The sequence below is a fragment of the Eretmochelys imbricata genome, chromosome 2, assembly GCF_965152235.1.
Source record: "Eretmochelys imbricata isolate rEreImb1 chromosome 2, rEreImb1.hap1, whole genome shotgun sequence".
Taxonomy (NCBI): Eukaryota; Metazoa; Chordata; order Testudines; family Cheloniidae; genus Eretmochelys; species Eretmochelys imbricata.
In genome coordinates this window covers 189,375,187-189,402,670 of record NC_135573.1, presented here as the reverse complement: position 1 = coordinate 189,402,670, position 27,484 = coordinate 189,375,187, and the positions used below count along the sequence as shown (strand labels likewise).

At 38.7% G+C, this 27,484-nt stretch overlaps 2 protein-coding genes across 3 annotated transcripts in view; both read left to right on the top strand.

The window, feature by feature from the left end:
• The first annotated feature begins 4,935 nt into the window (after positions 1–4,935).
• Positions 4,936–22,754, top strand: LZTFL1 (leucine zipper transcription factor like 1). 2 transcript variants are annotated; one of them, XM_077811142.1, is made up of 10 exons: positions 4,936–5,071; positions 6,922–7,046; positions 9,792–9,986; positions 10,633–10,693; positions 11,748–11,816; positions 14,570–14,635; positions 14,769–14,846; positions 17,681–17,854; positions 20,539–20,642; positions 21,657–22,754. In XM_077811142.1, exons 1-10 carry the CDS (start codon positions 4,979–4,981, stop codon positions 21,673–21,675), a joined length of 984 nt encoding a protein of 327 aa, XP_077667268.1. In that variant the 5' UTR covers positions 4,936–4,978; the 3' UTR covers positions 21,676–22,754. The 2 variants fall into 2 exon arrangements, with proteins under 2 accessions (XP_077667268.1, XP_077667269.1); XM_077811143.1 differs by lacking the exon at positions 4,936–5,071 and adding an exon at positions 5,564–5,735.
• A 1,819-nt stretch (positions 22,755–24,573) lies between these two features.
• SLC6A20 (solute carrier family 6 member 20) overlaps positions 24,574–27,484 on the top strand; it is a 39,390-nt gene continuing 36,479 nt past the window's right edge. The window contains exons 1-2 of the mRNA XM_077811139.1: positions 24,574–25,218; positions 27,223–27,352. The gene's annotated coding sequence lies outside the window, so the exon portion shown is untranslated. The remainder of the gene's footprint in view (positions 25,219–27,222; positions 27,353–27,484) is intronic.

The window sequence follows — 27,484 nt, the reverse complement described above, 5'->3', positions numbered from 1 at the left end:
ACAAAATGCAAAGAAGATACCAATGTGAAATTTCTAAAGATAGCTACAGCACTCAACCCAAAGTTTAAGAATCTGAAGTACCTTCCAAAATCGGAGAGGGATGAGGTGTGCAGCATGCTTTCAGAAGTCTTAAAAGAACAACACTTTTATGCAGAAACTACAGAACACAAACCACCAAAAAAGAAAATCAACCTTCTGCTGTCTCAGATGATGAAAATGAATGGGCATCAGTCCGCACTGCTTTGGATCGTTATTGAGCAGAAACCGTCATCAGCATGGATGCATGTCCTCTGGAATGGTGGTTGAAGCATCAAGGGACATACAAATCTTTAGCACATCTAGCATGTAAATATCTTGAGACGCGGGCTACAACAGTGCCATGCAAACGCCTGTTCTCACTTTCAGGTGACACGGTAAACAAGAAACAGGCAGCATTATCTTCTGCAAATGTAAACAAACTTGTTTGTCTGAGCAATTGGCTGAACAAGAAGTAGGACTGAGTGGACTTGTAGGCTCTAAAGTTTTACAATGTTTTATTTTTGAATGCAGGGGGTTTTTGTACATAATTCTACATTTTTAAGTTCAACTTTCATGATAAAGAGATTGCACTACAGTACTTGTATTAGGTGAATTGAAAAATACTATTTCTTGTTTTTTACAGTGAAAATATTTGTAATAAAAATAAATATAAAGTATGCACTGTACACTTTGTATTCTGTGTTGTAATTGAAATCAATATATTGGAAAATTTAGAAAAACATAAAAATATTTAAATAAATGATATTCTATTAGTGTTTAATAGCACGATTAATCACAATTAATTTTTTTAATTGCTTGACAGCCCTAGTCCAAATACGTTCCAAAATATTATAACCAAGGGACCTCAATGATTTCAAGTTTTCAAATTATTATAGGGCTAGTAATCTTTAGCTCTCTATTTTCTGAATTAACAATAATAATCATTTTACACTCTAGCACTAAGCTAAACAATGGCATGTGTAATTAAGTATTAAGTTTCTGAAGATAATCTGGCAATAACAAGTAGGATTTCTAAAAGATTTTTGTAAAGCATTGTCAGGTGCAGTCATATAGTTTTTGTAAAAAGCTCTGACCTGTTAGAAATTAAATAAACCACTAATGATGTTTATAACCATCAATAGATCTATATTGCTTTATGTTTGAAAAAACAACAACTTGTGATTTATATATCAAATCTCCTGATTTTTAAGAATTTGTCTCTTGCTTTAGGAGACAGTGGGATTGGCAACATTGATTAATACCCTAGTTTCCTCATATGCCTCTGATTCAACTGAGCCTGTTAATTTTTGAAATCCAAGGATGACCTGGCAGAAAAAAGGCCTTGGGAATGGTGGCAGATGGAGGGCTTTGCTAATGCCAGAGGGCCTGATTTGTGACTGCCTGACTCAGTATTGACAACTTCAGAGGCTCAAAAATCCAATTTCAGCCTCCTCCTCTCCCCCCGCCCCCTACAAAAAAAACCCCCACCAGATTGGTTTCAACATCGTATGGTTTCTCTAACTAATCAACGTGGCTCCTCTGGCTTTGCATTGCTAACCTTTCCTCTGCCACCTGCCAGGCTTGGCAGCCCCTTATTCTTTTATAGAAAAGCCACCCCATCGCTTGTCTTCCATGGTTGGAGCATTACGCAAAGCATTAGCTATCGCCACACCCAGCACCGCCCTGGCTTCTGTGCTGGAGAGGGGACCGGCTGGCTTGGCGTTGGGAAAGTTACGCAGGTGTGAGGCAGTCACGGTTCTGCTCCACACACCGCCTTTCCCCCTTTGCAAGGCAGGGCCAGGGATGCTAGAACAATGTGTATGGGGGTGGAGGTGCTGAGAGCTAATGAACCAAATTGTAAACCCTGCATATAATGGAAACCCAGGAAGTGAAGCAGCACTCCTTGTTGCAGCACTTATTTTTTTCTTATTTTTTATATTATATTTTGTACATATTTTATTTACATGATTTTTTAATCACAATTAATTTTTTTAATTTCTTGACAGCCCTAATCCAAAGATGTTCCCAAATATTATAAACAAGGGACTTAATGATTTCAAGTTTTCAAATTATTGTAGGGCTAGTAATCTTTAGCTCTCCATTTTCTAAGTTAACAATAATAATCATTTTACACTCTAGCTCAAACTAAACAACGGCATGTGTAATTAAGTATTCCTGACTCTCCCCTCTGTTATACCAGATTAAACTCAGCACCACAGAGTGCAGGATCAGAGCTTCCTAACTTCAGCAGGGCTATTTGCACAAGCATGGTGACCCAGTTCCAGCCCAATGTTTGTAATGTGTCATATAAGGGCACTTACTGTAATGAGACACTCTCCAGCGTGAGAGCAGAAAATACCAGACATACCAACTTTGCCAATTTATGGTATTGCCACCCTTCCTTCTGCGCTGCTGCTGGTAGCAGTGCTGCCTTCAGAGGTGGGCACCAGGTCAAGAGCCACCACTCTCTCGCCGCCCAGCTCTGAAAGCAGTGCTGCTACCGGCAACAGTGCAGAAGGCATACCATGCCACCCTTTCTTCTGCGCTGCTACTGGTGCCGGCCTTGCCTTCAGAGCTGAACACTCAGACAGCAGCTGCCACTCTCCAGCCACTATGGAGCACCATGGTCAAGAGGCAAGGAGCGGTGTGAGGCTGTGGGAGGTCAGGGCAATGGGGCGTTGGGGCAGCAGACCCTGGGGGTGATGGGGATCCCAGGGAGGCAGCAGGGGGCAGCAGAGATGGGTGGGGAGCGCAGGGAGGCAGTTGCAGCCAGATGGGGAGCCCGGGGAGGTAGCGGGATCAGTGGGGAGCCTGCAGAGGTGAGGGGGCAAGGGTTATGGGGAGTGAGTCACATCATAGTATCAGATATATCACAATTGTGCTTCATCTGATCTATGAGCTAGGGGAGCCCTAGGCCTCCAATTACCTTTGTGCTAAAAAACAAAGGGCTGATTTTCCATTGCCTTGTACTTAAAGCTGTCCTTTATACCTATGAAAAGTGGGTGTAAGATGTAACCAAACTGGTTTTTACATTCACTTAATTTTACATATGGCACAAAGCAGTGGAGAATCAGCCACATAATCTCCGGTTTCATTGTTCACAGAAGACCTCAACTGTTCAAGGGCCAACCCTGTCTTTGAGATCTTCCTGTTTAATCAAGGCTACCTTAAAGAGCTCAGTGAAGAGTGAATATGCTTCCCTTACTTCTATATATGGGCAGTAGATGTTTATCTGGCATATCTCAGGACGATATGATAGTTTCTGAAGATAATCTGGCAATAACAAGGAGGATTTCTAAAAGATTTTTGTAAAGTATTGTCAGGTGCAGTCATATAGTTTTTGTAAAGAGCTCTGACCTGTTAGAAATTAAGTAACCACTAATGAGGTTTATAACCATCAATAGACCTATATTGCTTTATGTTTGAAAAAACAGCAACTTGTGATTTATATACCAAATGTCCTGATCTTTAAGTTTGTCTCTTGCTTTAGGAGATGGTGGGATTGGCAACACAGATTAATACCCTAGTTTCCTCACGTGACTCTGATTCAACTGTGCCTGTTAATTTTTGAAAACCAAGGACTACCTGGCAGAAGAAAAGCCTTGGGGAGGTGGAAGATGGAGGGCTTTGCTAATGCCGGAGGGCCCAATTCGTGACTGCCTGGCTCAGTATTGACAACTTCAGGGGCCCAAAAATTCTGTTTCAGCCTCCTTTCCCCCACACCCCAAAAAAACCCCATGAGATTGGCTTCAACATTGTATGATTTCTCCTAATTAATCAATGTGTCTCCTCTGGCTTTGCATTGCCAACCTTTCCTCTGCCACCGGCCAGGCTCGGCAGCCCCTTGTTCTTCTAAACAAAAAACGCCCTATCACTTGTCTCCCGCGGTCAGAGCATTACGCAAAGCCCTAGCTATCGCCACACCCAGCACCACCCTGGCTTCTGTGCTGGAGTGGGGACTGGCTGGCTTGGCGTTGGGAAAGTTACGCAGGTGTGAGGCAGTGGCGGTTCTGCTCCACGCGCCTCCTTTCCCCCTTTGCAAGGCAGGGCCAGGCGTGCTAGAACAACGTATATGGGGGTGGAAGGGCTGAGAACTAGATAACCAAACTGTAAACCCAGCATATAATGGAAACCCCTTCAAGCCAGGGAGTGAAGCAGCACCCCTTGTTGCAGCACCCATCGGCGACAACTTTCCCCAGCGCCGATGGATGCTCGAGCCCCCTGGACCCGGCGCCACCTCTTCCCCCAGCACGCCGCGTTCTCCCCCCCCCCCCCCAGGCTTGCAGCGTGAAACAGCTGTTTCGCGGCGCAAGCGCTGGGAGCGAGGGGGGAAAGCGGGCACGCAGCGCGCTCAGAGGAGGAGGAGGAGGTGGAGCGGAGGCGGAGGCGAACTGGTGTGGGGAGCCGCCGGTGGGTGCAGAGCACCCACCAATTTTTCCCGTTGGTGCTCCAGCCCCAGAGCACCTACGGAGTCGGCACCGATGGCAGCACCCAATGGGCAGCGCCAGGCTCCAGTGGCTCAGCAGCGTCCCCTCCCGTGTGAAGCGAGCCGCCCAGGGGAGGCTCCTGGCAACTGAGGGCTGGCGTCATGGCCAGCCTCATGTGGCTGCGCAGGGGCCAGGCCAGCGCCCCACAGGTAACGTCAATAGCGTTAAACAGGGTGGACCAGGGAATCAGCGGGCGACGAGAACAGCGGTTGCTGGGGAAGGGAGGCGCGCGCCCCCGTGTGGCCTGGGCGCTCAGAGCAACGCTCAGTGCAAAGCGCGCGAGAGACGGGCTAATGGGCGTGCGCAATGTGCAGGGGGCGGGGGAGTTCCGCGAGCAGCTCGCGGCTACGTCGCCCTTGGAAACCGCACAGGCAGTAACGTACCGCCCTAAAAATCCACGCAACGCAGAAAATAATCCGTTAGGCGGCCGCGCCCCCTTACTTCCGGTCACATGAACATAATCGTCCAATGAGATGGTAGTAAAGCGCCTGCCAGGTTTTGTTCTCCATGGCAACCGTCGCTGTATAATCAACCGTCGCCTCCCAGAACCTGTTAGAGTCGCCATGGTGAGTAACGAGGTTGCATCCCGGCCTGCCTGGGACGGTACCGGCTCTGGGACCTTGCTAAGCCCGCTACCCCAGTGGCCCTGTTCCCTCGCCCCAGCTCCCCGCATCCTTTCCGGGGTCAGCGCTCCTGGGGCCGTCAGGAGCCACCCGCCCAGCCCAGCCCCGCGCCGCCGAATAACGGCCGCGATGCTGAGACAAAGACGCGCCCCGACCCCAGGCGCTGAATCCCGCCCCCCTAAGTCCCCGGGCGGCGGCTGGCCCAGAGCGGGGGCGGCTTAGTGGAGCGGCGCTGCTGCTGGGCCTCGCCCAGGGTCCTGCCCGTCGGGGTGGCTTTGCCCGAGCCGTCAGTCGTGGTGGTCGGGCAGGCGCTGCCACTGTAGGCGCCATTGCGGTGATTCCCAGCATGGCCAGCCCCAGGCGTAGACATCCGGAGACTGGCCGAGAGCCCAAGAGCAGTATTTGGAAAGCAGCCCGCGGCGTTAGCTTTGCCTGGGAGGGAGTGGGTCCCCGTTTCAGGCTTTTCCCCACAACCACAAGGGTTGGAAACTTATTCTGCTTCCCTAAACAAAACTGAAGATTGTCAGGTAAATCAACCTGGCTCTGGGAGCTGGGGCTTTGAGAACAACAACAACAACAAATGCTGCCAGACTTGCAAGAAACCAGTGTGAGTTGGTTTTATTAATGTTAGGAATCCAGTGCTGCTTTCTTGGCTGCTGTTAAACCCAATTCTAGTTTTGGATTCGAACCGAACCGTCCCCTGTCGTTGTTTTTAGCCGGGCATTACAGTTAGTGCATGAAAACAATAAACAAAGGCAGGGTGGCTTGGTTTAAATCGAGGCGATTTAACTCACCAATGTAGAGCCTCCAGTTAAATCATCCATTGTAATCGACTTTTCAATTTGTACTTCAGTTGTTTTCTAAAAAAAGCGGTGCATTCTCATTGGTTGATACAACCATTAAAACATTTTGATTTACAACTAAATAGAACTTTTACACTAAATTTGGTACATCTTTGTACTACCTAGGAGGGTACACTAGAACTACATATATTTAAGGAATTACATAGCTTAATATTTTCAGATTCTAATTAAGTGTATGTTCTTCATACCTTAGAAAAAGGTGAATAATATATTGCTTATTTGCTAACTTTTTGATCATGACTTGTGTCAAGATGAATTATGATAGTAACTGAAATTTAACACACAAAACAGCATATAAAATTTATTTTTATTAAACAAAACAAGTGCGTAATACTACATGTTGTATCATATTTATAAAGCTTGGCCTCCAAAAGTTAGATTTTTTTCCCCTGATTATTTAATATAGAAAAGAAGCCTTGCTAGAGGCTGATGGATTCAGCATATTTATTTTTCATTTAAATCTTTTAAGAGATTATTATTAATTTAGGCCTTTAACATATTTTGTATTAAATTCAGATTTAATTTTAAACACGTTTATTTTTAAAAGAAAAACTTATTATAATTTAACAAAATTTTAAAAACTGATTTAAATTTAAAAGGTCCATATTTTCCCCCCAAAATCATCCATTTCTGTCCACCCCAAACAAAGATGAGTATTCCAATGCTATTTCATTGTCTAAGCTGATTTAGAAGTGCACAAAGTAAATAAAAAGTATAAACAATAGTGTAAAGTCAATCCTATTTGTAAAAAAATTTCAGATTTAATTAAGATGTTACATTTAACTTGCAGAGAGAAATTTAAATTTCTAACTTCCATTGAAATTAGAGGAAGTTAGAAACCTAAATACCTTTGTGGAGCTGGACCTAAACCTAACATAGAAGACTTATCTCATAGATATGTTAACCTTTACTGTGTCCCCTGATCCACAGGCGGAGCTGGGTCTAAATGATCACCACCAGAATGAAGTGATCAATTACATGCGCTTCGCTCGTTCCAAGCGTGGCCTCCGTCTCAAGACAGTGGATTCTTGCTTTCAGGATCTTAAGGACAGCAGGTACCATGAGGAGGGAAAAATAATAAAGCAAAAGCCCAAGGAGAGCAAGACTCTTCTGCTAGTCCTGAGGCATCTGTTAAATTATCTATCAAATATGTTTGACCTCATATGTATGTAAAACATCTAATTTGTATGCAATGTGTCTATATATCCCTGCCAAGGAAAAGATAAGAATGGCCACCATACTGGGCCAGACCAATGGTCCATCTAGCCCGGTATCCTGTTCTTCAAGAGTGGCCAATGCATCAGAGGGGGAATAATCAGAACAGGCAACTATTGACTGTCGTCCAGTCCCACCATTCTGTCAATCAGAGTTTAGGGACATCCAGAGCATGGGATTGCATCTCTGATGGAGGAACCTATCCTCCATGAATTTAGCTAATTCTTTTTTTTTGACCCCAGTTATACTTTTGGCCGTCACAGCATGTCCTGAAAATGTGTTCCACAGGTTAATTGTGTTGTGTGAAGTAGTACTTCCTTTTGTTTGTTTTAAAACTGTTGCCTGTTAATTTCTTGGGTCTCAAATTACGTGACAGGGTAAATAACACTTCCTTATTCACTTTCTCCACACCATTCATTATCTTATAGACCACTATCATATATCCCCTTAGTCATCTATTTTCTAAGATGAACAGTCCCAGTCTTTTTTAATCTCTCTAAACTCTTCCATATCCCTAATAACTTGTGTTGCCCTTTTCTGTACCTTTTCCAATTCTAATATATCTTCTTTGAGATGGGGATGTTGTGCTGTCTGGACGGGCTCATGACCACGAGTGTCTACCTCAGACCAGTCAAGAACAGGGCAGACACCCCAAACTGGTGGTATGTTTTATAATTAGATTTCACCAACCCAGTTACAAATGTGAATTCCTGGATCACTATATCAGTCTTACCATAGAATCACAGACAGTCCCCTTATGCTCTCTCATTTATCTTGCCATCCAGGCAAGCTGGACTTAGTGATTAATGGTCACTTACACCAAAAATCACAAACTATTCAGGTTTCTTCCAGTCCCAAGAGACCAGTCGCTTACCCCAGATCAATTGGTACCCTAGATCTTGCACCACAGATTGTGCCTGTAGCCAATTCTGTAATAAACTAACTAAAGGTTTATTAACTAGGAAAAAGAAAAAAGAGCCATTTTCAGGTTAAACCAAGCAAGCATATAACACAAAGTAGTTGCAACCTAAATCCTAAGAGTGACAGAGTTGTAGTGATCTGTCAATTCAAGATGTCTTTCAGGGTAAACCCAGGGATAAACCTGAGGTGGGCTGTGTCCCCTTTTCCAGATCATTTATGACTCTATTGAACAGCATAGGTCCCAGTACAGATTGTTGGGGAACCCTACTCTGTCCACTGTGAAAATTGACCATTTTTTCCTACCTTGTCTCCTATCTTTTAACATCTTATCTTATCTTGACTGCTTACTTTGCTTAAAAGCCTTTGGTGTGGGACTGTATCAAAAGCTTTCTGAAAGTCCAAATACATTATATCCAGTAGATCACAATTGTTTTTAAAAGTACGAAAAAGGAAAGGTTTCAATCTAAACAATCGCTACAAGAGTTTTTTTTCTAATTTTTAATTTTAATAGGAATGGATGTGTTAAACTGCTGTGAAACTGTAACCTTGTGTTACATATTACGGTTGGTAAATCAAAATTAGATTTAAGGCCCAAAACAAAATTTATAATTACAAAATTTTTATTTAATCAAAACTTTCAGAGAGAATATTCAAGTAAAATATTAAATTGTTAATGACATTGTTATCTAGAATAATAGAAATATAAGGTTGGAAGGGACCTCAAGGTCATCTAGTCCATCCCCCTGCCATGCTGAGGCAGGATTAAGGTTACCTTTGTAGACAATCCCTGACAGGTCTAACCTGTTTCTAAAAACATCCAATGATGGGGATTCCACAACTTCCCTAGATAACCTGTTCCAGAGCTTAACTGTCCTTCTAGTTAAGGTTTTTCCTAATATCTAACCTGAATCTCCCTTGTTGCAAACTTCTTGTCCTACCCTCGGTAGACATGGAAAAAAAAATAGATCACCATCCTCTTCCTAACAACCTTTTACATATTTGAAAATGTTATCATGTCCCTCCTCAGCCTTCTTGTCTCGAGACAAATCCTGGTTTCAGAGTAGCAGCCATGTTAGTCTGTATTCGCAAAAAGAAAAGGAGTACTAGTGGCACCTTAGAGACTAACCAATTTATTTGAGCATAAGCTTTCGTGAGCTACAGCTCACTTCATCGGATGCATTCGATGAAGTGAGCTGTAGCTCACGAAAGCTTATGCTCAAATAAATTGGTTAGTCTCTAAGGTGCCACTAGTACTCCTTTTCTTTTAGACAAATCCTGCCCATCGTTTTCAACCTTTCCTCATAAGTCATGTTTTCTAAATTTCTTATCTTTTTTCTTCTCCTGGGGACTCTTTCCAACATGTTCATTTGTTTCATAAAATGTGGTGCCCAAAACTAGACACCGTATTCCAACTGAGGCCTCATCACTGTGAACAGAGTAGAACAATTACCTCTTGAGTATTACATACAACACTACTGTTAATACATCCCAGAAAGACACTTACCTTTTTCTCAACAGCATCATACTGCAAACATTGACACAGCTTTTTTTAAAAGGTCCTTATGCTAGCTGCAAGCATTATCTGATCTAGTGAAGTTTTTTGGATTGCTGTAGCGTCGTTATTTGTATGATACATGTGACTTTTGTTAACTTTTCTGTTTTAGGCTGGTGGAGGAGACTTTCACAGTAGATGAGGTGACAGAAATGCTAGATGGGTTGCAGACTGTGGTACACAGTGAAGTGGAATCAGAACTCATTAATACAGCATACACCAATGTGTTACTTCTACGCCAACTCTTTTCACAGGCTGAGAAGTGGTACCTTAAGCTACAGACTGATATCTCTGAGCTGGAAAATCGGTAACCACATTTGAATTATATAGAAATAGAGAATAGTTTCACTGATACCTTTTTAAAGTGACTAAATACTATTATGACAGGTTTCAGAGTAGCAGCCGTGTTAGTCTATATTCGCAAAAGGAAAAAGAGTACTAGCGGCACCTTAGAGACTAACCAATTTATTTGAGCATAAGCTTTCGTGAGCTACAGCTCACTTCATCGGATGCATCACGAAAGCTTATGCTCAAATAAATTGGTTAGTCTCTAAGGTGCCGCTAGTACTCCTTTTCTTTTTGTAAATACTATTATGTTCACCTCTTACACCACTAAAATAATTTTCTAAGATTATTATACCAATGACAATTTAGTTTCAGATGCAGTTTTTCAATTAAAAGATTACAAATGATGATTTTAACTTCTTCATGAAGTGATTTGCCCATGTAAATAATAATCTTGCTTGCCTAGAATTTCATTATTTAGAATTTTATTTTTATTTGTATATAGGGTGTACTTATGTTGCCTTTTTTGTACTGACCTAGGGGTCTGATCCTGTGTGCCTTGGAAGTCTTACTTGAATAAGAAGCACAGCAGCAGACTTGTAAATTGTGTTTAACAAGATTATTTGTCTAATTATTATTAATGTTTCTCTTCATTTTTTCTCTCCAAGAGAATTGTTAGAGCAAGTTGCTGAATTTGAAAAGGCAGAATTTACATCTTCAAACAAGAAGGTAGAGATTTGTTACTCTGAAATACTATAATCAAATGCCCTATGAAACCACTACATTTGTTAAAGATGTTTACTATAGACTATTTCCTTGTGCTTAAGAATAAGGGTATTTATGCTAGAAATAACCTTTAAAGATTTTCAAAAATAGCAGCCTAATGTTAAGTTCCAAAATCTATATATAGTCACTTAGTGTCTGCGCAACGTGCCTCAAATGGCAACTTGAACACTGGTCCATGGCCCTCTATATAGTCACCAAAGTAAATGGCCTGACTTTCTAAAAGTGCTTTTTCATTAACCGCTTTGGAACATGTAAGGTATTGTTTTGGTTTTTTTGGGAGGCACAGTTTGTTTTTTAAATCTTGACCATATTTATAAGTTGCAAGGTAGAAAGGACTATCTTATTATTACAGAGAAAGTAAGGTTTCTCTGATGTGACCACATATTAGATCTTGTTTGCCAAATTTATACCCAGTTAACATACACAGTATTTGAAAATTTAAATAGATTAGTGAACAGAAGTTATTTTAAAGGGTGTAAATATTTATGACAATTATAAATTCTGTACTCCTTTAAAGACATAGGCATTCATTCTTTCTTTTAGTGTTTTCTAACTTATATGACTTGTGATAATTGCAGCATCAGGAGCTGTATATACAGTATTAAGATCCTGCCTCCCATCTCAGTTTTAAAACTAGTTAAATAAAACTTCAGTTCTAAGGATGCCAATTGTAAAATAAATGTATTGTCATATTTTAGTTTCAGAAATCTCTTCTCTTTATTCTGTCTTTTAGACTTTGAAAAAGAGTCTAGTTGAAAAAATGTGTACCCTGCAGATGTTTTCAATTTTTAAAATAAGTATTATATAAGATTTGTTAGTCTTAATGAAAGAGCCCAAGCCTGAACAAATAATAAAATGAATTCAGAATAAACAATCATTGGTTGCATTTCACCAGACAGCAGAAAGGATAGAGTTGGAGAAATTATTTTAGCTACTAAAAAAATGCTAGAAAGAAAACATCTCATTTTAATTTTTTGTATCTTTGTCATTACTTTAGCCCAGTTCAGAGCTCATTAAGCCTAAACTTGCTCCATTAAATGAAGGTGGGTCAGAGCTGCTAAACAAGGTAAGAGTTTGTTCCCTTGACATATTTGGGATTGATTAGCATTTAATTTATTCAGCTGAATTTAGGTGCTACCCAGTAATCAGGGTTTGCAGAATACATTAGACGCCTACTCTGAAACCTACAAAACTTCAGTCACTTTAATAAATGAAACACTTTTGAAGATTCATTTTAATTATGTGCTTGTGGCATTTAATGTATTGCAAATTTAAAACTTATTTTGCATGCATTTTAAAAAAAAAAACTATTACTGTTACAGTTTCTCTATTTAATGAATAGGATTAGTGGGAGATGATGTTCTGCTGATCTTTCATAAGACTGGACTTCCTTCTGAGAAGTAGATTGAAACACAAGTAATGCAGCCCATCGTTGGAGTGAATGGGATATTGGAGATTTTCAAAGTCAAATTCTATTTCTTTTATATTGTTTGTTTTTTTCATTTTTTATTTTTGTAGTAGTTTAAATTTAAATTCTAATTGAAGCACAGTTTAAAAGGAAAAAAATTAGAACTTGCCTTTCAACTTTACAAATTTCCAATTTCCCATTTGTTACAGATTTTCAAATTATTGTAAAGCAAATTCTAATTTTTTTTTTTAATGGTGATTCATTCAGCAATAGTTTAGACTACTAAATAACCCGAAAGCTTAATATAAAGAAATAGAACTAGCCTTACCAGAACTTAGTGATGCATGGACTCTCATGAGATTTTTTTTTTCAGTGATGAGCTGTATTTTCTTTCTCCGTCACCAAGAGATCAAGTGAAGATGGAGACTCCTTTATGTGTTTAATTTTTATATTTAAAGTGAATTTTAACATTTAACAAATTTTTACTTTTGTTTATAACTGAATATAATTAGAACATCCAGCACCACATATTAGAATATTACAGTGCAGTTTTTTATCCAAATAGGATTTTTATTTTTTTGCAAAGGTGGTTCAAAGCTGAAATGTAAATTTACTGTGACCAATAAAACTTTGTCACATTTTGTGACACAAAACATAGGAAGCAGCAGACAGACTCAGCAGGAACAGCACCTAAGTGAAAGGTAACTGTTGTTGCAAAGCAAACTTTTTCTGCAGCGTGGTGCCGGTAGTTTTTCTGGAATCACTTTGCAGGAAAGAGGTTTTCAGGATTGTTTGAGGAGAACAGTTTGTTCTACAGATATTGTGTTTAAGTAAAAGCCAAATTAGGTAGGGAAAACTATTTGTGGTGCTGTGCCAGTAATTCCTAAATATTTGAAAGAAAGAATACCAAGGTTAACATGGTGAATATAACTATACAAGTGAACTTGAAAGCTGTTTTAGGCCTCAATCATGCAAACACTTAGGCACGTGAGTAACTTTAAGCAGGAGAGTAATTGTTAATTTTAAATGAAATTACTCGTATTTAAAGTGAAGCATGAAAGGGATTATATGACAGGGCTGCAAACCTGATGACCCAGGAGGTCCCTTCCAGTCCTATATCCATAGACATAAATAACAGTAGGATCACAGCCTTAATATTTAAACTATTTCATTCCCCAACTGTTGATGTAATACAGTGGCTCTCAACCTTTGGAGACCTACTGTACCCCTTTCAGAAGTCTGTGTTATGTACCCCAGGTTTCACCTTACTTAAAAACTACTTGATTACAACATCAGACATAAAAATACAAGAGTGTTACAGCACACTATTAGTGAAAAATTGCTTACTTTCTCATTTTTATCATATAATCAAATAAATTGGAATATAAATATTGTACTTACATTTTAGTGTATATAGAGCAGTATAAACAAGTAATTGTCTGTATGAAATTTTAGTTTGTACTGACTTCACTAGTGCTTTCTATGTAGCCTGTTGTAAAACTAGGCAAATACCTACATGAATTGATGTACCCCCTGGAAGATCTCTGCATACCCCCAGGATTACGCATACCCCTGGTTGAGAACCACTGACATAATATATATGAAGACTGAACAAATACATTCCAAAATAAACATTTGAAGATCACTTGCACTCCTACATGGCTAAAAGAGGATTTTTGAGAGGGGTTGCCTATCTGTCACGTTTTTAAACAGTTTTCAGAGTAGCAGCCAGGTTAGTCTGTATCTCCAAAAAGAAAAGGAGTACTTGTGGCACCTTAGAGACTAACAAATTTATTTGAGCATAAGCTTTCATGAGCTACAGCTCACTTCATCGGATGCATCTCAAATATGCTCAAATAAATTTGTTAGTCTCTAAGGTGCCACAAGTACTCCTTTTCTTTTTGTGTTAAACAGTGAACATGAATAAATAGTTTCCTGTCCTGTTGATTGGAAAGCATTTTGACAAATACCACAAATAGGATCTATATCTCTAAAATGCAATTTTACTTTTGTTTCAGTTAATATTATTCCTTATCCTATGTAGTTTGATCCTGCAAGGTACTGAATGCTCTGACTCTGATCCAGTAAATAACTTATGCATATGCTTAACTTTAGCATGTGAATAGTCCTATAGACTACAGTGCAATTGCTCATATACTTAGGTAAGAACATGGTTAAGGTCTCTGCTCTGTTGGGGCCTGGATACCCAAGACCGTGCAGGATCAAGCCCATAAAGAAAAACCAATGACCACAGTGGGCTGGTCATCTTTTTAAGCATTGACATAGTAGCTAGCTTTTCTGAACTAGAAAAATATATTTACTTACCTGAAATAATTGAAAATAACTGCAAGTCTATCAAATTCAGTCATGCAAGAGTGTTCATGGTAAAACTAATTTTTATTTACCAAAAGGAAATTACAAGACTTCAAGAAGAAAATGAAAAACTGAAGACCAGACTCAAGACAATAGAAACACAGGTACACTCACTATGAACCTGGATAGTAAATATATGTACATTTTGAAAAACCTAAATGGAAAGAACATAATTGTAATTCTCTCATTTCCAGTAAAAGATGCTGCTTTAAGCTTTGTCTTTCCAATTTATTGCAGGCTACAAGTGCATTGGATGAAAAATCAAAACTAGAGAAATCACTGAAGGATTTACAGATGATTCAGGGAGATCAAAAGGTTGGCTGTTTTCTCCATTGAACTAGCATTACCAAGTCATGTAGAACTAATTAGACCTGACAGGTGCAGTTGGCTTTGTGGGACACACAAAGGTCCTATTCAAGGTTGCCATGGTCCCACTAACATTTAGGGCTCTGATCCTTTAAGAAAAATATTTCATGCTTATGTGTGACCTAACCCGTGGTAGGAAATTATCATAAGAACCATTCCAAAGTTTGTTTCTTTGTATTCTAAAGATCAAAAGGAGTTTAATATTAATAGGTATATGTTTTGTTATGTTTTTTTTCTTATTTTTATGTTTTCCTCTTTTGTTAGTAAAGAGATGTCATCTAGTTTCCTTTCTGATTCAGCAATAAAATGTTCATTCTGTCTTGGTTAATATTATTGTATATTCTCCTTATGTGTATGCATAGCTCTTTTTGGAAAGTATTCCAGCATATATTGTTAAAAAACATGCACAAATAGGATCAGAGCCTATACCAGTGGAGTCAATGGGATTTTGCCATTGACTTACTTGAGTATAGGATCAAACCCACAGACCTCTAAATTGCAAATATACCTTAAACACTTCATCAAAAATAGTTCTTCCTACATTTACCTGTCAACACTTGAATTGAGGGTCTCCGATTTCTCCTGTAAAAGTTGATGATCCAAATATGATTAAGCATTGCAGGAAAAACATAGAAATGGAAAAACCTAAACTGCGGACAGATTAAAAATATTTTTAATAAACTGTTAGGTATTCACATTATTAAGAAAATAAATGTATAGGCCAAAAAAAAAATTAAAATTAAAAAGGTGAATCAAACAGATTTTTTCAAAGTATTTCAGTTCAACTTGTAACAAATGAGTTGAAATGTTTTAGTCCTATTTAGCTTTTTTCTGCCTTTTATGAAAGTAAAGTTAAAAAACTGACATTTCTAATACCGCAATATTGCTAACTTTGAAGTGAGTTTTTCAATTCCCTGTCTTAAAAAAATTGTATATCCTCTTAATTTCCATATTTTTAATCCAAGTTTCTTTTTATTTTGCTTTCTAAATGGTTTATGGTATGTACTCTATTTTCTTAATGCGTTATAGTGCCCCTTAGTGATTTTTAGGATCTGTAATTTTTCATACAATAATATTATTCAATGGTAGTTTGATTTAAAGGTCACGGCAAATACTTTCCTTATCTGACTTAAGTTTTGTAACTGTAATTATTACGCTGGCAGTTCTAAAGGCCTGGAGACCAGTCTTATCTGCTGCCTGTCTGTGTAGGCATCAGCTGGCCTAACTTTCAGACATGTTGAGTACCTGCAGTTCACATGAAGCCAGTTGTTTTCCCCCACCTTGCCACTCACTTCTCCTTCAGCTCTTAAATTTCCTTTTCATGGGCATATATATGTGATTGAATCTAGCTAGTTGATTTTGGCAGTGAAATAGTTACACAGGTTGAAATCTTTTTCAGCCAATCTCCTAGATCCTCCATGCTTACCCTTTTTAAAATAGTCTTCAAAGATTTTGATTTCCTTCTTAAAGGAATTGTGACCCTACATGGGATTATTTTGGTTAATAGAACTTCTAAAATAGATGTTGTCCCCATGAGGAAAGGTGAAGAATTAATGTACTCCACATTCATCTCTGAAAATATTAAGTGGCTGGAGTCTGCTTTTTAAGTGTAGCTGCTGTCACTGTGCCTTTTAATAAAATGAATGTCAGTAAAATGATATAATCCTAATCATACTTTAATGGCCCAGGTTAACATGGGCTTAAAATACTCTCATCGTGTCTAACTACTTTCATCAAAACTACAGCAGATCATCTGTGTCACAGAGACCCAGTCATTAGTGAGTTCAAAATCGGAAGGCATGTGGACTGCTGAGGAACAAACTGTGCCTAGAGACACATGCAATTTCCTAACTGTGTAGCATCATTCAACACAGCATCAATCCCAAAACATTTGAAGATAAAGTAAACGTTGTTTCTCAGTGAATATCATATTGACTGAATTCCTGCTCTTGGCTCTTAGCTCCCTAGCATGAAACAGGCCTGAACTTCCTTCTTAGATTTTGGTTCCTTTGAGGCCCTGATAGTTCAGATCTTTTCTGAGTCCTGATACAAATGCATTGAGACTTCATTCTTTTGTTTCAACACAATGTTATTTTCAAGAGTCTAGTCGTCAGATACCTCTCTTATAAATGAGGTTTTTAATATACATGGACATGGCAGTTAACTGAACACACATATGGCCCAGGGCTGGTGCTCGAAGGCGTGTGTGTTGCTGCTTTTCACCAGATGACTGTTGCTATTAAGGTATGCTTTCCTGGTAATTATGGAGATAGTCTGCTTGTATCTCATCTCCAAACAGTGTGGCTTCAGCTCCTGTTGCTGGTGTGTTCAGACGCACCCCCCCCCCCCCCCCCACACACACACACCCATCTTCCTCTACACCTCTCATAACATGTCAGTGGCTTTAAAAGCTACAGTATAGCCATGTATGTTCTCATTATATTCTCTAAACTTCTTTATACAGTGTGTAATTTGTATCCTAAGTGATAACTGACAGGAGATAATGAAATATAATTCCCACAGAGAAATGAAGCAGTTTCTAAGAATTTGAAATCTTGACTTGGCAGAAAAGAAGCCTTTCCATTTCTCCCTAAAATGTATTTGACACTTTTTGAAGGCTAAACATGTATTCTTTTACTGCTTTGTGATCTATGGGAGGGGGGTAAAAGCACTGCGGTTTGCCATATAAAGACCTTCTGTGATCATTTTCAACAAATAATTTAAAATGCACTCTTCCATTTAGGATTTTGCAAAAAAAATTCATTTTAATATTTCTTTTGAAGACTAACGTAACTCAGGATATAAGTGAACTGGAAGATACAGTGTCTGCTCTGAGGTGCCAGTTTGAGAAGACTCTGAATGACAGTACTGCAAACCAAAAGTTCTTGGAAGAGAACTTGGTGATGACAAAGCATGACCTACTCAAGGTTCAGGACCAGTTATCTACAGCTGAAAAGGTTAGCTTCTTATTGCAGTGTATAGATAAGCTCTTTGTTCACTTTTTTTGACTATCTACTAATGTAACAAAGATTCTGTCTATTGTATGCAGATTACTAGGGATACATCACACCATCTTTTGGTGATTTTTTTTAATATTCTTCCCTTGTTGGAGTGAAGAGAGTCTATTTCATAGATATGGAACACAGTCCACTGGTTGGTGCCAATCAGACGGACACTTAAATACAGCTTCTGCAGCCATTTCAGAATGATTGTGAACAGTGACCGCAGATCTTTAGAATGAAGTTTTGTTTTTGTTGTACCTCTGTGAAAAGTTGGTAGCATCAGATTCCCACCACAAGAAAGTGGTGATTGCCTTGTGGAAGCTGGCTACTTTGGATGGTTAGTAATCAGCGAAGACACCAGTTTTGTATTGGAAAGTCCACAGTAAGTGTTGTAATGGTGGAAGATTGCAGAATTTGCCCTTGAATATATTTCTAATTCACAGACTGCAGCTGAAAATGACACACTGCACTGTTGGGGGGTGGGGTGGGGAAGAGGGATTAACTTCTTCAATTTGGTCCCCTACATCTTGAAAGTGATGTGAACATCTGGTTTGATAATTACCATTGACAACTTCCCCTGCAACACTCTAAAAATGTAGGCATAAATGCATATTTGAACTAATGACGTGATTTTCTTCTCTGTAGAACCAGTAGAGGGAACACTAGTCAACAGATCATTTCTAGACCTATGCTGATATACAAGTATAGCTGTGAGGAAATGGCGTGTTAATTTTGCATGAAACAAGGGTAATCTTAGATTCATTCTAAACAGAAAACATAGTTTTTGTTGAAGTCCTCTGTCTGAAATGTGATTGGCAACTATCTACAACAAAAAGCGAAGTTGGGAAATGCCACTAACTGAACACATTTTGTTTCTGACAGTCTCAAGGCTGTCAGCCTCATTCTTCAGTTTCGCACAAATTTTTAGATGACCTCTTTCCCCCCGCCGCCCCCCGTCATTGGGGTTATATGACAACGTGTAGGGTTAATTTAGTGATCTAAGGATTAGTTTTGAAATATCTAAGCACAGGTTTAAATCCTGATAGAAGGCATAAGAGCCTAGTTTACCCTTAGGTAGATAAGTGGATTGTCATGCTAACTATGTAGAGGTCACATGAGAACAAAGATCCTGACTACGCTGTATGGACACTATATCTCTCATGAAGAACAGTTTGTCTTATTGTGTCACTGACCAAAACTTCCCCATTCCCTATGTAGCCTGCTTTTGCATGGATAGGTTGCTATTTTGGACCCAGTAGCTAGCTGTATTTCATTGATCTGGTGTGTGTCTAGTTTGTGAAATACTTGTGAATCTTGCAAAAGGAAAGATGCTATTCAAATGTAAATTATTTTATACCTTCATTTGCATCCACCCTGTTCTATGTCATATTCTGTTACTTTAAAGCTATCTTAAAAACTGAAAGAAGAAATCCAGTTTGTCATATGCAAATGAAGGGAAAGACTTGTTTGGGCTTGCATGTTTCTAATGGTAACAGTAGACACTAACATGTATACGTATGCATATTTTTTTAAGTCTCTTTGAAGTCTCTAACTAATTCTATTGAAGGAAGTATGTTCCTTATCTCCTAAGAACAACTTTTAATGCAAGGAGGAGTGTAATTGGGAAAGTTTGCACTAGGTAATTAAGAATTCTTGTTGTTTGTTTTCTTCAGATATGATAGATGGCACCTTAGTATTACTGGAACAAATGTGAGCTACTCAGCAGAACAGGTGTTTATCAGTGTGAGAAGAAAATAAAATCACACTTAGGTCATTAAAAAAACCAAAAATATATTGACCTACAAAAATATCTTATGCTATTTATATTTGGACATACAAAATAAATGCTTGTTTAGAGACACAAACACCACTTTACAGGTTGCAGCATACATCATAAAGATGTATGGCTGTCAGCTAAAATCTGTGTTTGTGGTATCTATACATGTTGTTACTTGTAGACTTCTGATCCATCACACAATGAGGCTTTAAAAATGTCACTGCTTGTAAATCACATTTATAGGGCTTTCCAAAACAACTGGAATGCTTTGAATCACAGGGCATCAAATTATGACATTTACTTGACTGAAGGCTTGCAAGTAGATTGTAGAGAAGTGACTGGATATTCTGTAGTATTCTAGGTTAGCCAGTGTTTGATTTGATCATGAGTATAGTTGAACTGTGAGTTAGAAGTGTACAGTCTGCATTTGCAGTTTGTTCATATGCCTGTAACTTTGTTGATATTATTAAAATGCCCAGATCAGTATCTGGTAAAGTTTTTGGGCGTTTTCTTTTTTTTTTTAAACCTGTTTTAATAAGGTTGTTCAGCACCATGGTACCTGTGCAGAGCCCCACTGTAGTAGGCATTATCTAAACAAAAGCCAAATGATTTTAGTACAAGTTTTGTTACATAACAATCAGCATCGCCAAAAGTTCCATAAGTGTTTCATTAATACCTACTGAGTATTGATCAAAAGTAGGTAATAACAGCAGCAAGTATTTTGGACAGGGAAAAGCTAGACTGAACACTGGAATGAAGCCTAAGGAGAGAAACAGTTGAATGGTTCTTTTAAAAAATAAACTGTTTTAGATTTTTATTTTTTTTTTTTTAATTGTAATGCATTGATGATCCTGTTGAACAGGAGTTGGAGAAGAAGTTCCAGCAAACAGCTGCCTTCCGCAACATGAAAGAGATTCTCACCAAGAAGAATGAGCAGATAAAGGATCTACGGAGAAGACTTTCAAGGTAAGTGGTGCTCTTCCACCTGTTATCTCAAGAAGTCTGTTCCACCTCCACATTGTTTCCATAAATGTAAAACAGATTCTCTTAAAACCAGTTTGTTAACTTCTCTTTGGAACAAATTCAGTAGGGCTGTTATCAAACTTTGGATATGCCAACCTTGACCATTTTTCTTCAAAATATCAATGATTTTTTAAAACATTAAATTTTAAATTGGCATCTTTACAGTAACCATCATGCTGCACATACTCATTGTTAGGAAACAATTTTCATGGGATTATGACAGTCAAAACATGCCCACAAGATCCATGCACAGAGGTGCAGAAGAGGGTGGCAGTTGCTTCTTTTGCACCACCATTCTTTCCTGTTCCTAATGCCAAGGTGGGGTAGGAGTGACTTTTTTTTTTTGCTTTCATGGCTTGGGTAGGTACCTAGACTCCCAGCCATCTCAAGTTACAGGTGGGGAGCTGAGGCACAGAGAGGTGAAGTGACTTGCCCAAAATCACACAGGAAGTCTGTGGCAGAGCAGGGACTTAAACCCAGGTTTTCCATATTCTAGGCTAGTGACCTAATCACTCAGGCCTTCCTTAATGTGGAACTATCCCATTATACCATCCATTCAGGGGAAGAGGGACACCCACTGTAGGGCCAGTGGGTGGCCCCATATTGAGTGGGTGTAGGAAAGAAGAGGTGGGGAAAGACCATTGGGACCCCAAAATTTCTGTAGAAGCAGAAAGCCTAAGTCTGGCGTCCTGTGGCTCTTGAGATTGGTGGGTGGCCACCAGGGCTGATTCCACTGGTTGCAGGGCTGGTGAAGTGGCCAAATGAGTTTGTGTTTAAAAGGAGAATTTTTTTAAAATGAAAAATAGTTGGTTGCATCCTTCTAAATTGTGCAGTGTAAATTGCCATGAAAATGTCACAGATATGAGTAATTGGAATTGGTTGAAGTGGTTTTTCTCTTTGAGGACTGAATATCTATCTGGTATATTACACTCTCTAGCTTAACTTCTTTCTTCTTAGATACGAACCAGATGATTAAAATGTGAAGAGCATTTGGTCTGTCAAGAAGCTGCCACGCAAAGAGAACAGATTGTTGTGTTACTTTAAGGGATTTGTTGAAATACTTTTGAGAGATTTGTTTTGAATGGTTTATTTTCTGCTTCTGCCAACACTTAAAAATAACCTTTTGTTGATAGAAAACTGAAATTCCTACTTTATTTACTTAAGAACTGAAAGATGAGAACAAAGTTTATAGAGTGTCATAGTTTCTGTATTTGTCTTTTTAATAGTTAACCTTGTTCATTCCCTGGGAAATAGCAAACACCAAATTAAGAGTTATTTACAAAGAAAGGAGTTTATTTTTGTTAAAATAAAATATATATACTTCTTCTCTACATAGCTTTGAGATGCAATTTACATACCTAAGATGTGACTCTTTTTTTTTTTTTTTTTCTTTTCTTGCTGCGGGCATAACTTTCACATAAAAACACCCATAAGCTAACTTCATAAGGTTAATCTTCCTACTGGATGCCTGATTTCCTCTGTGCAAGTTATTTGCTGAATATAGGGTGTGCATTAGATAAAGGGGGACAAATATGCAATATTTGGGAATCAAGGAATGTGTAGTCAACTTAACAGTGACATTACTAGAAAAAGATGTACATTGGACATCTGTTATCAAAGCGTGTAGTACAGATTTAAAGGAAAACAAATACTTGCTGACTTCTGCAATATATCACAGATGTAAATTGCTCAATAGGAATACAAACCAAAAAGTATATTTTTTCCCCCCACGGGCTCGCGTAAAGACTTTAACTTGAACACTAGAATCTTGATTCTTTCAAAGTATTAAAATTAAACCAGCAGGATGGAGAGAGGCTGAGGAAGCTGGTAACAGAGCAACTTTCTGGTGGGGAAATAACTTTTAGGAGGTTTTTGTTTTGTTTTTTTTTCCCCCCTACTTTCTGTTGCACCCTCAGCTACCCAGTTCTTGCACTCAAACTGTTCTGTATTTATCTGCCAACCTATTTTAATACATTTTACTTGTTTGTGTCTCTGGTCATGTATATATGTTGCATACAACTCTAAATAAAACCATTTATGTTTTCCAACATCAAACTCTGGATTTTGGAGTGTGGCTTCTTTACAAGGACCATCATATTTGCTTTTTCTTGGGGACAAGGCAGTGGAAATTTTTTTTGTAGTGATGTTCCTCAAGGAAGAGAGTTATGCTTTTAATCCCTCTGGACTGTATGATTCCTGTCTTTTTTTATTTTGAGGTAGAAGTCCTCATTGATTAAGTGGCCTAGCCCACCTAGACTAGGCCCTATGTTCTGTAGCTACATACTACTACCCTAGTGCAATATTAGTAAATTTGTAATAGTATAGTGAGATTGTATGTGCAGCATTAAGTTAAACTAATGGAAGCTGTTGCTTTAGAGTATCCTCAAATGTTAACATGACTAGTTAAATCCAGTTATTGTTAGTCCTCATCTTTTCATTATTTTGCACACTATCAGTTTATTGAGGGCAGCATTGCTCTTTATTAAAAATAGCAACTCTAACCTTTACTTTGTAAGGGATAAAATTCTTTACATAGAGATAATGAAGAAATTTCCTTCTGGCATGTGTTCTTGTAACTAGGTGTTTTGCTCAAATCCTGTCTAAAAATACTACTGTCAGTCTTGCATCATTTTCATACAGTTCATTTACTCTTTAGTCAAACTATAAAGTCCCTTGGACAAATTGTGTCCCAGGAACACTGACTTTGCGGGGGAGGGAGTTGTAGCTGTAATTTAGGAAAGATTTGGCCAAGAGTCTCTGTTCTAAGGTGATTTATTTTTCATTGGTTGGAATACAGTACAGTGATGTATTTGGGGTTGTTGAGGTCATGTTCAGGACTTTTTTATATATATACTTCAATGTGAATTAACCAACTAAAACTTAAATGTTATTTCAAACTGAATTCTTCTAAATCCTCCTTACAGAAGAAGAATGCTAACAGTGAGGTACAGCATGTTGTATAGGGGAAGAAATACATATATAGAGCCAGATGCTGTTCTCAAAGCTTAATTTGGCCTTATTTATACATTCAAGAAAATATCAAAAGCTTCCATTTCCAACTTAGAGCCACTGGTTTAGTGTGTTGATATCCCCACAGATCTATGGCCTATTTATTTAGGGCCCAGTTCTTGGAACCCTTACTCATGTTGAGTAGTCCCATTGAAATCAGTGGAATTACTAGTGTGGGTAAATGCTCTGTTTCACAACTGGGTCCTAAAACCCAGTGATAGGTTGGGAGTGTTAGGCTGGGAGAGGGAAAGCAAGAGGTCTCAAATTGTTATTCATGCCAACATTTACTCTTTGATAAATCAGGGCTATTGACTCAGACAACTAGAATTGGTAATTATTGATATCTCTACACTCTTAGACCCCAGTTTGACAAAGCAGTTAAGCATGTGCTTAAATACCACTGAAGTCAGTTGGTCATGGACAGAGACTCTTCAGATAACTGGCAAAACTTAGAGAAATTTGAATAGCAGGGCCAAAATAATGAATTTGATTCAGTATTTAACAGGGACCCAATGCAGACCATGAAACTTTAGGGTAATGTGCTCTTGTTGGCTTGTGTTGCTGGGTTGGAGATTGCTGCATTCCAAACCAAATGGAACCCTTAATACAACTGCTCTTGGGCTGACATTAGCCTGGTTTTCAAAAATCCATGGGTCGGTATACAATGTGTATGTTACGTTGAAGTGGGAACACCGTGCTGGAAGTTAAAGCTACCACATGAATTTGTTTTTCTGAACTTCTCCCAAGGCTCTACTTTCTCTAAAATGAGAATCCCAGTTGCACATCTATCACCTTTTCTCTTTGGAAATTCATTTACTCTTCTGATAAACACCACACACTTCTTCCAGTTGAGGTGTTAATTCCCTAGCTCTACCTAAAAGAAAAATGTAAACACAATTTCTCCATAATCCTCTGATCGGAAGAAATCAAATCTCTCTTAAGCTGCTTTTGTGCTCGAGAAGTGAAGCATGTTTTCTGCAAGAGCAAAATTCAGGCAGCCCAGCTTTACCTTTTATTAACTATGACAGAATCAGCAACCAGTAGGACATAATTTGAGTCCAGCACTTGGTCATTAATAAACTCAGAGGTCATGCTGGATACTAACATTTTAATGAGTATGTTCCCTACCCCTTCCCAGTGTGTTCCTAAAATTCCCCACTGTCTGTTTTTTTTTTGTTGTTTTTTTTTTTTATTCTTGTGAATAATAGTTTCATAACAGAAGGCTGGCTGGGTACACTTCCTTACACTGGACATATTCCCATTGCATTCAATAGAGCTACTCACATGAGCAAGGATTGTTGAATTGGGCCATATCCCATGTAACTTGTCTTTGAGGGTCCACAGTGATCTCTCATTTAACCACCTATTTTATCTTTCTGCAATACCAGCTAACAGTTGTTTTATCAGGGTTCTTCGATTTGTCTCTTTCTGTCATTGTAAAGGACCACTGCTGGCTTCTGAGTGACACCAACTACTGCAAACCTACAGCAGAGTGATTATTACGGTTATGGTTAGTGAATGCAAATTATCTCATTGCTTCAGGTGGTTTAAACTTCATAAGTTCAGTAAGAAACAAGCCTTTCTAGAAAAATAGCCCTTCAGAAATATATTAAGTAAATGCAACAGACTAGTATTATTTGACAGTAAATTTGTGTGTAAACAAATAGAAACTATTACTTTAAAAGCTCTTGTAAACAGGCAGAGTTCCCACCTTGTGCTAAGCACAGAACTAGCTCACTCACTTTCCTGGCTATATTGTTAACTTGATAACAAATAGAGCACAACCATCAGCCTAAAATTTCTGCCCAAGTTTGGTAATGCTCAGGGCTTTCCCTGCAGGTCCTCCTCCAACCCAGTCAGTGTGCCTGGAGCACCACAGAAAAGTTTCACCAAAAGAAAAGGAGGACTTATGGCACCTTAGAGACTAACCAATTTATTTGAGCATAAGCTTTCGTGAGCTACAGCTGAATGCATCCGATAAAGTGAGCTGTAGCTCACAAAAGCTTATGCTCAAATAAATTGGTTAGTCTCTAAGGTGCCACAAGTCCTCCTTTTTGCGGATACAGACTAACATGGCTGCTACTCTGAGAAAAGTTTCAGTGTCTTATGTTCTGGTTGGAGATAATAAGATCCACCTGGAAGCATGAGTCAGCAAAAACATATCTGCATCTATATGCTGGTCCAAACACTGATCATTATCCTAGGATCTGCTAACGTGGTGGTTGTGCATGGCTACATGTCATTCTGTCCACGTGGCCTGTAAAGGTCAGTCTAGGTGTTTCCCTAGGTAGTCCTGTAAGTGCCTGTAATACATAGATCACGTTGTTTAGTAGACAAAGAATTTAAACAAAATATTCTAGGTGATCCCTTGTATGTATGTAAATAAATACAAATGAAAAGGTTGGATTTTCAGTAGTCACAATCTCTTCAGAAAGTTATGGAGACAGAATGTAGAAGACCAATGGATAGTACAGCCGGAGGTTAATCAGCCTTCCTAATGAAAATATATAGTGTATTAAGGGGCAGCATTTGTATAGAAAAAATCAGGTACAAGAAGTGTCATTCTGAGTAAACAAGACAGACTTAGGCTAAAATGAAGTCAAGTACACAATGCAGAAGAATCCCTTCATCACCTCTCTGTTAATGTAAAGTGGGCAGGCAGTCTAATGCATTTTAATAGCTAACTAGAAGTTATCTGTAACTTTTCTTACAGTGATGCTTGACTCTAAAAAGAGGTTATATGGCATCATGAGGGTCCTAGTTATTGCACCTCTCTGATTTCCACATTCATTGTGCTCATTTTACAAGATTTTTGAAAAGTCCCCCTAAGGCCTGAAAGCCAAGCTAGGTTCTTTCCTTCTCATGCATCATCAGCAATAATAAAGCCTGCATAGTATAAGTGGTGAATGTCTGTCACTAAGAGTGTCTCTCAGCATTCGTAGAAGTTCTGGGAGCTCATGGGGGAGTGAGGGTAGGAGTCTTTAAGCCTGCTAAAATTGAAATAGAAATGCAATCTGCAGTTAGCTTGTCTACACGTGGAGTTATACAGGAATAGCTATTCTGTAATAATTGTCCACATGGAAAAAGAAAAGGAGTACTTGTGGCACTTTAGAGACTAACCAATTTATTTGAGCATAAGCTTCCGTGAACTATTTTCGTTGCATCCGATGACGTGAGCTGTAGCTCATGAAAGCTTATGCTCAAATAAATTTGTTAGTCTCTCAGGTGCCACAAGTACTCCTTTTCTTTTTGTGGATACAGACTAACATGGCTGCTACTCTGAAACCTGTCCACATGGAGTTATTCAGGAATAATCTTATTACAGAGTGAGAGCCTGGATTACACTGAAATGGAACAAGGCACTCTTATTCTGGAATAAGTGTGACCACAGTTACTGAGGAATAATTATTATGCTTTTCACACTCTACCTTTAATCTGAATTAACTTTCAAGTGTAGACAAGTCTTTAGCAGATCCCAGAAACGGCTTCAAATATACCCACCTCTTTCCTCCAGGGCTGCCAAATAACATTGTTGTTCTGATTTGTGATGAACAATCCTGTATTTGAAGAATTTTGGAAACCAATAACTGCTTCTAATGGAAAATGAAGGTCTTATCTACACTTTAACATTCATTTGAAATAAGGTAAGGTGTGAATTTAAAGCACAGTAGCTATTCCAGAATAACTCTGTGTATAGACAAGCCCTTAGACTGCTTATTTACATTGTCGATAATTTAAACACGCTGACAATTTTGCAGACTTCAAACTGGAAAGAT